This window comes from Mustela nivalis (assembly GCF_964662115.1).
Source record: "Mustela nivalis genome assembly, chromosome: 5".
In the NCBI taxonomy this organism is placed as follows: Eukaryota; Metazoa; Chordata; class Mammalia; order Carnivora; family Mustelidae; genus Mustela; species Mustela nivalis.
The window spans coordinates 2,122,309-2,134,186 of record NC_139024.1 but is presented as its reverse complement, the minus strand read 5'-3'; the positions used below and the strand labels follow the sequence as shown (position 1 = coordinate 2,134,186).

Sequence of the window (11,878 nt, the reverse complement as noted above, 5' to 3'; positions counted from 1 at the left end):
CTTATCCCGAGAATTTCCACTGCAGCAAACAGGACGGCGGCTGGGAGCGGGACGAAGAACGGAGCTTCTGTGCGGGGACGGGGAGCGGACACTGGTCTTTGTGTTTGTCGGTAAACCGCGTTCGGGCCCCAGATGACGGGCCTGGCCGGCGGCGTCTGACGTGTCCCCAGCTCCGGAGCGGTCTCGCTCTGCGATCCGGAATCAGAGCCGATGATTCATGCGGGGCTTGGGGCGCGCTGGCCATCAGGACACGCTCAGGACCGCACACCCGAGCCGCACCTGAAGCCGCCGGATCGCGCCCCGGTCCCGTTCCTCGCGCCTCCTCAGGGCTGGGCACGGGTCGTGTGGTCTGAGGGCGGGCGGGACAGAAAAGGTCTGGGTTCGGAGCGTGGCACTCCAGCCCCCGCCCACCTGCCCCGCCTGCCTCTGCCCTCCCCCCCGCCAGTGCCCTCTCCCAGCACAGCTCAGGGACAGGCCCCTCCCGAGGACCAGCCCTGTCTCCCCCAAGCCCCCCTGTTGTCCTCCCCTTCCCAGGCCTGCGCAGCCGCCTCTGCTCTAGGATCCCGTGGATCCCACTCCCGCCCGTCCGGCAGGTCCCCCCAGTCCCCTGGGCCCTCGTCCCGAGGCTCGTCCCCAACTGCGTTCCCACCACCCACTTACCTGTGTCCCTCCCAAGGGGCCTGGAGCAAGTTGGGGGGACATCAGGTCTCCTACATCTTCGAGGCCCCTCTCCACGATGGTGAGGAGACGGCCTGGAGGCTTCAGAAGTTAGATCTGGTGTAAGTGAGCGGGTCCGTAACAGGACACGGTCATCCTACGTCCGATTGTCGTTGGTTCTGTAAAATCAGAGGCACTTTGAACGGGGACGGCCACAGTCGCAACAATTAGCACTGTTTAATGCCCAGTTTATCCAGTGTAGCTTTGAAATGACTGTTTCCTGAGCATTTGAAGATTGGTGCTAATTCGATTAGACGTCCTTAAATAACTAAACTTTCCTTTGTAGGTTCAGTGCGGCTGGCGCTTTAGAATAAACACCCCACGCAAAAGACAAAACCCGATGCTTAATGACCATTTTACACGCTCACACCTTGGACCGATCGTTCAGCCTGGATTATTTTTTCAGTAGTCCGTAGTTAATTTTCATGCCTTCCCAGAATTGTTACTATTCTCATTTTGTCTTTTAAAATTTTTGTTTGTTTATTTGAGAAAGAGAAAGTGAGCACAAGCAGGGGGAGGGGCAGAGGGAGAGGGGGAAGCAGACTCTGCTGAGTGGGGAGCCTGAGGAGGGCTCAATCCCAGGACCCCAAAATCATCACCTGAGCCGCAGTCAGATGCTTCACTGACTGAGCCTCCCGGGCACCCCGCGGGCAGCAGAGTTTAAGGACAGCCGGGAGAGCAGGGGTGCTCAGAGCCTGGGATCCGGGTGGAGCGCACCGGCTGCTGGTACCTCCGCTCAGAGCCTCATCGATGCTTCTTCTTAAGGTCGTGGACGTTTACGACTTTTCCCAAATAAGATTTGTTGTGCTGCTGGACCTTAAACAGTCCCTTTATCCACTGGGGGTCTCCCAAAATGCCACGGGCCAGGTTTGTGGAGGAAGGGGGTGTGTCTGTCCCTCCCGTCCTGCCTGTGGCCTTGAGCTCTGTGCAGGCTGTACAGTAGCGACCCACACCTGTGCCTTGGTGACCCACACCTGTGCCTTGGTGACCTACACCTATGCCTCGGGGACGCACACCTGTGCCTCAGGGACGCACACCTGTGCCTCAGGGACGCACACCTGTGCCTCGGGGATGTGCACGCTCTTATATGTGCACAGGCTGCCAATCAGCCGGCGCTAACCCTGAGCCGGAGAGACCAGGAGTCTGCGGGGAACCAAGCCGACTGCCTCCTACGCTATGTGAACTGACCTTGTTTTTTATGCCTCCATTAAACAACCGCGCGAGCCCGTGTTGTGTTGGTCTGTGTTTTCTTATTTAGAACTCAGCCCTTAGTCTCCTGTTGCCGAAACAAATCTCTACCCACAGTGGCTTCTAGTTGGGAAGTCGGGATTCTGAGGTGGGCTGGCAGGGCCGCGTCCAGCTGGGGGCTCTCGGGGGGACCCGCTCCCTCCTTTCCGCCAGCTGCTACCGCCCGCCTGTCCTGGGCCGTGGTGCTCTTCCTCTGCCCCCAGAGCCAGTGACGCAGAATCATCACGTCTCCCTGACCCTGCTCCCGTTACCAGCCGTTTGCTGCGTGAGTGACATCCGCACAGGTCCCCGGATTAGGGTGCAGACGTCTCGGGGGGACACCGCTGCCTCCCGCGGATACCACCCAGCAGCGTTCTCTCTGTGCGAATGTTTCCGATGACATGGGGCGAATTTAGGAAGCGAAAATGTCCTCAGTTCTGTCCCTCGCTTGGTGGTCACCTGCCTCTAGTGAGCAGCTCTGGGGGGTCCCTGCCCCCGGCAGCTGGGTTTCTGCCGACGGCGCCGTGTGCTGGCAGGACGCTGGGCGCTGTGTTCCCGGCAGCGGCTCCCGCCCAGAGCCCACCACCCCCTCGTGACAGCCCGGGGCTCGACGACACACAGCACGGCCGAAACAGCCCTCGGCCTGCCACGGGCTCACGCACACCTGGACGTCACGGAGCCTTGTCACTTGCAGCCCTGCACGGACCCATCGCCCTGAACCTGTCTCCTCTCCCGGCGACTTTCTCCACGGGATGTGCCCCGCGGAGTTTATTTTTAGTGCAATCTTTCATTTTTAACGTTTAATTCAATTACCAGCATATGGCGCAGCGTCAGGTTCAGAGGTGATGTTCAGTGACTCTTCAGTTTGTAGGACACCCCGTGCTCATCGTGCGCCTCCTGAACGCGCGCCCCCGGCTGCCCCACCCCCCAACCCTCCCGCCCAGCCCCCCTGAATCTGCTCCCTACGATCAGGAGCCCCGTGTGGGTGGTCTCCCGTCCGTCTCCCCTCCTGTCCCCTGTGGTCCTCCACGCTGTTCCTGATGTTCCGCACACCAGCGACCCCACATGGGAACCGTCCTTCTCTGCTCGGCTCACGTCCCCCCGGGGCTCTCAGGAGCAAGAACACCCCCTCCTGAGACACTTCCCTCAGCACCTGAAGACGCAGGCGGGTCCCCCCTGAACCGCGCCGTCTGCCGACGCTGCGCGTTTCCAGGCCCGAGACACGAGGATTGAAAAACGAGGCACCAGCACTGCGATTAGAATGCGATCGCGGCAAATTTGTTTCCTGGTTTGGATTTATACATTTATTTATTTTTTAAAGAAAAACGGACAGGGAGGGGTTTGGTTAAATGAGAGGCAAGACAGATACTGAAAGTTCTGGTGGGAATGTCGGGTCGCAGCCCCCGGCTGAGGGGGGTGGCCTCACGCGGCCTGGGGGCCCCGCCCGGGAGCACCGGGGGCCTGGGTCTGTGCTGCCGTCTGGGCGCCTTCCGGCTCTCCGGACGTCAGTCAGCAGAGACCTGCGTGAAAATGCTTGGAAAAACAAAATAAAACAGAAACCTCTTCACGAACCTGAGAGAAGCCCCTGTCAGCCTTGACGGGGTCCAGCTGTGGCAGGAAGTACCGGCTGGACGACAGAGCAGTCACCAAACCCAGCCCAAGTCAGAGTTTTAATGACAATAATATTTGAGTTATTTTGGAACTTAAATTTCTTGCTAGTGAGTCATGTCCTCTATTCTGGGACGCTGCTCTGGGGAGGAGGAGGGGGACACGCCCCTCATCACCCCTGCGTTGCTCCCACCGCACAGGCCGGCCCCCGACCTCTCCCTGTCTGCCCTTGGAAAGCTCGGGCGCCCTTTGCTTGTTCAACCTGGGTGCCGTCTGCTTGTGTGGGCTTCGGAGCCCTTCCGTGCTTCTGCAAGGCAGCAGCGCACCATAGCCAGGGGCCCCGTGGCCAGGCCCCATGGCTGTGACCCCCGTGGCCAGAGACTGTGGCGGTGCACAGAGCCAGCTCCCCCCCAACTCCGGGCCAGCCCCACTGCCCAGGACCCTCACCACCAGACTCCCTTGCAGTTTTCTAGCTCGGGACAGGAGGTGACTGTGCAGGTCTTGGGAATGTCCGCTCACCCCCATAAGGCACTGATCAGTCCTGCACGGCTGCCCGGGGCCAACAGGCACCCTTCCCGACAGGCCGGTGGCTGGGAAGGCCCAGCTCCGAGCTCCCCACGCACTCACACTCCTCCTCTGAGGGGACAAGGGTCCTGAAGCCCAGTGCCGTCCTCGGGAAGTGGTTGTGGGTAAACGTGGTGGAGAGCCCACGAGGTGGGAGGGTCCAGAACGTTCCAGGCGGGCAGTGACCACTGTGGAGCCCTCGCCGGTGCTGCCAGCCACTGCTGGTCTTGCTCCCGTTGTGTCCGGACCGAGGGTGGAATCCTAGGCCGGTGCGTCTGTAACTTTCTGCCGCGGCAGATGCTGCCCAACTTCCAGTATCCGCCTGCGGCCTCAGGTGGCATCGAGGCCTCAGGGACGACCCCCGCCCATTTTCACGGCAAACCGTGCCTGCGTCTGCCGAGCACCCCTTCTTCCGAGACCTGTACCTCCTGCTTTCCTCAAGGAAAGTCTTCCTCCTGCTCTCCGGGGGCTCTGGGAGCCCGCAGGGGTGAATCTGAACCCCCATTCTCTGGGATTAAGGATACCCATGTGACCTAGGCCTGCGCTGTCGTCGTGAGCAACACGGACCAGGGTTGTCCCTGGAGTTTTCAGAGAGAGAGAGAAGGTCTCTCTCTCGCCTCTGATGCTGAGATGAGATGTCACAGCCGAGCCAGGGGACGGTGGCGTCCAGCAGGGAATGCAGCGACCCGTCCCTTCCCGCCTGAGCCAGTCACCCTCCTCCACCCCTCCGCCACCCCGTCTAATGCATCGTCCCCCCGCAGAGGCCCCGCACACACTAGCCCCAGCGGGGACTGGACTGGACTCGACAGTGACTGCAGACGGCAGCCTGCTTGGGCACATCAGCATCTCGGCAGAGGACGCGGGGATGTGGACATGCCCAGGCCGGGCCTCCCCCGGGGGGCCGTGCCGTCATCGCACACATCTGCAGATGGACAGGGTGAGTCCGCGCAACAGACGGGAGGGGTCTCGAAGGGCAGGTTTGGAAGACAACGCGCGGGGGGCTGCCTCCTCCCGCCTGTGTCCGCCGGACCCCTGCATGCCCACGAGGCTGGCCGCTGCAGCCTGGCTGTGCCCCCCTGGGTCTGCCTCCTGCCCGCGGGCTGCTGTGCACCTGCCGCCCACCTGCCCCTGCCACCCCGCACTTTCGGGCTCAGGCTCCACCCACTGGGGGGGCGTCCCCCCCCCACCCACAAGCCTTGTGGCCCAGGGTGACCCCAGTGTCTCTGGACCACGCGTCCTTCCCCATTCCTTCCCGAAGATTCTCATCCTGGCTTCCTGTGGCCCTGCTGTTGGTGTCATCCAACCTGGAGTCCAGGGGAGATCGGACCCAGTTTGGAAATGACGCAAGGCCCTCCCCTTCAGCGGCAGGAGGGTCCCGCTCCCGGGGAGCGTTCTCAGGGCTCGTGATCCCATCTGCGTGCCGGGTCCTTCGCTCAGAGAGGAGGCTGGGTTCTTCGTGTCCGTGTGCCTTGTCAGCCCCTCAGCCCCCCCGTGGGTATGAGGCCAACAAACAAACAAACTCAAAACACCCAAATCCCCAAAGCCAGAAAACCCAACACAGTTTCTCTTGGACGCGGGCGGCGCTGCCTCTCATCCCCTCGGCGACCCCTTACGTTGGTCTTTGTGCCGAGTCTTTAGCTGTACGTAGGGAAAGGACGAGGAACGCAGCCCGTTCCTTTTCCCCAAACGCAAGTCCGGGGCTTCCTTGAAGAGCTCCCACGTCTCCTGGAAGTCTCTGGTCTCTGGAGCGTGGACCTTTCTGCCCGAGAAGACTGCGTCTGTGTGGCCCTCCACGTCCCTCCCGCAGCTGCGTCCCGGCATGCGAATTCCGCGCCCGTACGGGTTCCTGGCGTGTTTGAGGCTTACATTAACTCACCATGATTTTGGCTTAATTGACTCACCTTTTGCCATTTAAGAGAGACACTTCCCAGACTTTGCATGTTTTTCCCAAAAGATGGCCCAAGGCTCTTGCTGTAAAACTTCAGTTGCTCCAGTAAAACCATCCTTCCTTAACAGCACACGCCTCATGCCTCTGCTTGCTCGCCCTCCTGGCGGGGTCGTGAGTTAACTCCTGGCTCGTGGTGAAGGGAGAGTATTCGAAGACACGGAGATTTTCCAGTGACGCCAGCCTCCTGGTCTGGTCGTGGAGCACGCCTCACCATTTGTAGAAAGAACCCGTTCTTGCCAAATACTGGAAGTGGAATCTCCTACGAAAGATCCGAACAATCGTGCTTCACTCATGCTCCCCCCTGTTCCCTTCAGCCCTTCCTGGACTGAGGCTGGGAGCACGTGAAGTGCTGTCGCGCCGGGAGCCGGGCCACGGGCACAGTGACATGCGGGCCGCGCGTCCAGACTGCTGAATTCTCTCTCCCTTTTTTCTGAACCACTGAGGTCAAGCGCTCGGATTTCGTTAGCCACGGAGGGGCGCCGAAGCTGTGATTCCAGCTCGTCATCCTGTGCTGGTACCTCCCGTGTTCTGTCACCCGCCGCGTCCCGTCCCGCGCCCCCGGTCTCTAGTTCCAGCCAGCCCGACTTAGCTCGCTCTGCTCTAACCTGTGATTGTGGTAACACGAGCTTAACGTGAAACCTACCACGAGTGACCTCGGCACTCCGTGTTGCACGACCATCTCCAGAACATTCTTGTCTTCCGAAAGGAAACCCCCTGTGCACTCGCAGTCGCTCCCTTGCCCACCCCACCCCCCGGGCCCTGCAAACACCGGTCCGTGTTCTGCGTCTGTGGGTCACCAGCCCGCAGCGTTCCCTGTAAAGGAAAGGCTACGACATGCGGCCTCTGGGGTCTGGATTTTCTCTACTCGGCGTAAAGTTTTCAAGTCAATGCTGCAATGTTGTGTCTTAGGACTCGTCACTGCTTTCTTATGAGGCAGGAGTTATGTGGCGCGTCTGGGACGCATGCAGTATGGTGACCGCTCAGCGAGGGGACCAACCGAGAGGCGGCCACCTTCTGGGTGTGGTCACTGGGTGTCCTCAGTGGGAAGCTACGTGGCACAGTGTTTAGTTAGGGCCCGGGACTGAGGAATGACAGAGTTGTTTGGGTATTTTGGGGGGAGATTTTCAGCAATTGGCCTCACCCCAGATGACTGTTTCACCATTAAGTTGACAAAACAATTTTGAACAAAGAATGGTGTGTTAAAAAACAAGAAAGTTAAGGCTTGACCCTTTTATGGTACTGTTTTCCCATAAGAGTCCTTAAAAAATATTGTAATAATCTTGTTTCCATGTTTACACAAGTGTGCAGTGTAATTGAGGTGACGCGTTTCCAAGTGCAGGCAAGAGGCAGAGTTGTCTTCTCCCAAGAAACCGGACCAAATAAACCAGTCATATCACATAATTTAATCACCGCCTGCATGTGTCTGACTTTGCCGAGACCTCCTATTTACACACCCCCCCCACCGGGGCCCCCAGGGAGGTGGTCGATGTGCTGAGCACAAAGGTCTAGGGCTGAGTCATTGCTGCCCCCGGTGAAGGGGTCCCTGGTTTCCCTCAAAGCCCGTCACCTTCTTTTTGCTTCCATGTCCACCACGTGCGGATGCTGCTCTGCATGAGTTTCCGGAGCTCTTGGATTATGCTTCTGACATTTAATCCGTTCCTAGATGCTCCGAAAGTCGCTTCCTTGAAAGGAAAAATGAGCACGAAATTCCCTGCTTGGAGACCCGGCACCTGCTGCTGTGCGAGGGGGCGCACGGGGAGACGCCGGTCTTGCCCACGCACGACTGATTGAGCGACATGAACAGGAGGGGCGTCTTATGAGAGGTCGAGTGTCTCCGCGTTAGCTCTGGCTTGGTCCTGGGGGTTCTTTTGTGGACAGAAGCAGGCCCTTCTGCCCGCTCTCCATTTCCCTCCGCTGGGACGCATGTTTATTTTCAGGGCCTATTTTTAGGGCTTTCTTCACGGCAGATTCATCCTTCAAAGTTCTACTCGTCCGCTGTAAGAGGGACTCAGAGGAGCGCACGCTGCCAGGCTTGCTGAGTCCGCCCGCGCGCAGCTTGGCGAGGGAGACGCTGCGGCTCCCCTTGGCACCATCACACCGTTCTTCCCTCTCCTTTCTTAGACCGCATAAGTAAGTCAGCTCGATGGTGTCATGGATAAGTTTCCTCTTCACGGATGCGTCCGCCGAGCAGTCTATGGACAAGGCGGGGCTGAAGTTGACCTCCAGAAGCCACGGTTTCAAGTTGTCATCGACCAAAATATCAAAGCCAAAGATCTCGAAGCAGTTGGCCGCGACGGGCAGCGAGGGCGCGATGGCGAGCACCGTGAGAATCACCACGTGGTTGATCTTCTGCCGCAGGAGCAGGTCGTCCACGTCCCAGCTGCGGAGGGAGGAGAAGAACCTGCTGAGGGTCCACTTGCAGCCGTGGCCGACCACTTCCTTGGCCTTCACGTACGAGGCCCCGCACTTACTGATGCTGCTGTTGGTCAGATGCGCGTGGCTGTTCCGCAGGTTCCTGAGGTCGACCTTCTCCATGGCGAACCGCGCTGACCCCTCCTGGTAGATGTAAATGGTCAGAGGCTGAAAGCCAGTGACGCACGCGTAGATGCGGAGGTTGCCTTTGTACCTGCCCACGAGCAGAGGGTTGCAGATGTATTTCTGCACGACGTAGGTGTCGTCGAAGACTAAGTCTTTGATGTCCCTGAAGAGGAGGATGCCCCTCCCGTAGGAGCACTCCGCCGGCTTACAGATCCAGCAGCTCCGCGCGCCGCCCGCCCTGGGCTTCTCCCTGAAGTACTCGGCCACGAACTTGCTGTAGTCGTTGGGCATCACAAATGTCAGGGGGACGAACTCGTCCAGGGCCGCGCTGTATGTCTTCTTCATGTGCCTCAGGTGTCTGGCCAGGTGGTCCTTCCTGGTGAGCTGGGTGGTGCCCGGGTGGTGGTTGAGACGTTGCCAGGGTTTGATGTTGGCGTGCTTGGCCATGCGGACGGAGGAGGCCCTCCAGTACAGGTTCCAGTCTTCCACGTCCTGCCCTCTCTGCTTGAACTTGTCCCACCCCCGCTCCAGCAGGACCCTCTGCACCACTTCTGGGGTGCTGTCGTCAACGTGAAACACCAGTGGCTTCCCGGCGGGCCCTGGAGCTCTGTCCTCTGCCATGAAGTACGGTGTCCTTTTCTAGAAATCGAGAATCAGGACCACATTAGCAGGTGGGCGGGGGGTCTCCCTGTAGGGTGGCTTTCCCATAAAAGACCCCATGTTCCACGGCCCACCGTTGGGTCTGTGCCTTTCCCACACACCAGTCAGTCTCACTGGATGCCCAATCTCGGCTACCCCTGTGAAAACAGACCCGCCCTCCCTGTGCGTTCCGTCTGTCCAGACGTCACCTGCCTATTTCGTCCTCCTAGAGACCTGTTCCGAGTGTGGGCAGCTCCGACCGCCGCTACTCCTGAGGGCCGCCCTGCTCTGGTCCTGGAGGCGCAGTGGGTCCTCTCAGCCTAAAACAGGAACATTCTCTAGAGAAAGCAGACGTCAAGTTCTCTATAGTGAGATGGATCTGAACGTGCAAGAAACACAGGAGACGCTGGCGTTAGTGTGACAGGCAGGGGTCCTACTGGCCTCAGAAGCTCAAGGAGCTTTGACCATACACCTGTGACGGCCACCAGCACCTGCCCTGTAGCCCCAGTGGCCGGAGGTTCACTCAAACACGTGGTAACTTGCAAGAAAAATAGTTAAGAAAAATCTGACATTGTAGAGACTCATTCTGCAAAAACAGGGATTGCAGATTGTGCTCACAGTTGGCAACATACACAGAAAGGGCATATTCGACATTTTCTTGAGCTTTTTAAGACAGAAAATAAGATCGTTTTTGAGAAAATCAAAACTGATAATGGGGCATGTTCCCTTATGACCTAGAGGGAAAATAGTAATAAAGTCGAAGCTTCTTGGGGGAGACGTCGCGTCTTCCAAAGTCCTAATCAATGAGCTCATCAGAAATTCCGAGTTCAGGCCATTTGACTTGTTTCTCCCACCGTGTTAGGGCTCTTCATGCCTATTTCATCATCTAAGGTGGAATATATCATTTAGTGGAAATTCTGTGGTGTCGGAAAGATTTTGATCAATCAATAAATAAACTTTTGTACCGTATTTTCTGTGAGGCTGGTCTGACCGGAGCGGAAATGGGCGGGAAGCAGGGCCGGAGGGTCGGAGGGAGGCAGGGCCGGAGGGTCGGAGGGCCGGAGGGCCGGAGGGCCGGAGGGAGGCCGTCCTGCTTGCTCACCCGCCCCCTTCTCCAGACTCGCAAGTGGGAAGAGTCAAGGAACGAAGGCGACACGTCGTCCCCCGCAACCTTGTTTCCGAGTCTGAAGCCAACCGTCGCGTCTGGTCCTGACACAGCTAACAGGCTGGGGCGGCAGCTCCAAAATTGTGTCCGAAGGGGCGTGACACAAGCAACGCCAGCAGCTGAACACGCCCCCGGCCAGTGCTGGTCCCGCTGTGACCGGAGGAGCGCACGGAACTGCAGATCCGGGTGGCGATGGAGAAAGTCAGTCTTCGCTGTTTACCGCACGTTTCAAACTACGCTCAATGACATTAAGAGGTATTATAGCCGAGAGTGTGTGTGTGCGTGTGCGTGTGTGTGTGTGTGTGTGTGCGTGCGTGTGCGTGTGCGTTGCAGGGACGGAGATCCAGAGTCAAAATCTTCACGGTGGATGAAACGCGGCTGAACGTGTTTCTTCTCTTTCCAGCTCCGAGAAACAAGCCATCTTTCCCAAGCCGCTTTGGTCCGGAAACCCTCGTGAGACCCCGGTCCGCTGCCGTCTCACCGAAGCGGTGCGGGAAACACAGAGTCGGCAAACCGACGCGCACAGCCCGCTCCTGGCGCGCTCCACCCCGCAGCGGGAGACGGGCCCGTCACAAGAGAGGAGCGGCTGTTGCGGCTACAGCCTGCTTCCACGGGGGAGCAGCACCGGGGCTGGGAGCCTGGCCTTCTCCCGCTCCGCAGGTCCAGGCCCCGGGGCAGACCGGGAAGTTCGGCTCATGAGGCCGGTCTGCAAACTTGGGTTTCCCTCACCACGGAACCCAGAAGGCCACTCAGTTATCCTCTCACGAGGCGCGGGACGCGGTGAAGGACGCGGCCTAATGGGACTCTGGGCTACTCATGCTGCCGCTGGCCCTGGGTCCCTTTGCTAAGTGTCCGTCTTCCTGCTAAAACGTCGTCGAGAGACCGGATGCAGCATGAAATGTTTTCTCCACTGAATAAAAGCTCATCTGGAGCCCCTGAAATCTCTTTCGCTCTGCGCCTTTCAGACTTACAGGTCCCGATAGGACCAGATGGTTCTGTCTGACTGGGAAACGCACTGGGGGTGGGGGGCGTAGGCAGAGCGACGGCAAGCGGGTCGGGACCCCGCCGGAAGCCCGCCCCGGGAGGACAGGGTCAGTCTGTGTCTGTGGCCGGAGGCGGCCGCCGCGGGGGGTGGACACGGGTGTGAGGGCCGCGTGGGGAAGAGCCAGCGGAGGAGCCTCCCCGGGGCAAGGCACACTGTCGGGGACCATACGCGGCAGCCCGGGGCACGCGCCCGTCCCCCGGCTCTGGCCGCCCGTAGGTATAAAGGAGAAAGCGCCCATTTTAAGGGAAGGGAAGACGTTCCTGTGAGTCCAGGTGTGGCCGTGGCGCTTGCCTGCAGCGCCAAGCCTGCCTGCGGGAGGAACCCGGGACAAACCTCCGTGGCTTGCAGGCGCTGGGGCCCCCCAGCCTGCGCCCCTTTCTGGAGCGGGACGGCCGAGCCAGCAGTCACAGCCTCGTCTCATCGCGGA

General features: G+C 59.4%; 1 protein-coding gene and 1 long non-coding RNA gene across 2 annotated transcripts in view; both read right to left on the bottom strand.

The window, feature by feature from the left end:
* Positions 1 to 1,941, bottom strand: part of LOC309864746 — a 133,920-nt gene extending 131,979 nt beyond the window's left edge. Inside the window, exons 1-2 of the long non-coding RNA XR_014311737.1 lie at positions 1,755 to 1,941; positions 36 to 1,691 (exon numbers count right to left, since the gene is read on the bottom strand). This is a non-coding gene — a long non-coding RNA (uncharacterized lncRNA). The remainder of the gene's footprint in view (positions 1 to 35; positions 1,692 to 1,754) is intronic.
* A 4,013-nt stretch (positions 1,942 to 5,954) lies between these two features.
* Positions 5,955 to 9,226, bottom strand: TTLL2 (tubulin tyrosine ligase like 2). Its single transcript, XM_082730512.1, is given in 3 exon segments — positions 5,955 to 7,814; positions 7,817 to 7,927; positions 7,930 to 9,226. Coding segments are annotated over 3 exon segments (1,602 nt in total). The 5' UTR covers positions 9,224 to 9,226; the 3' UTR covers positions 5,955 to 7,617.
* Positions 9,227 to 11,878: the final 2,652 nt, after the last annotated feature.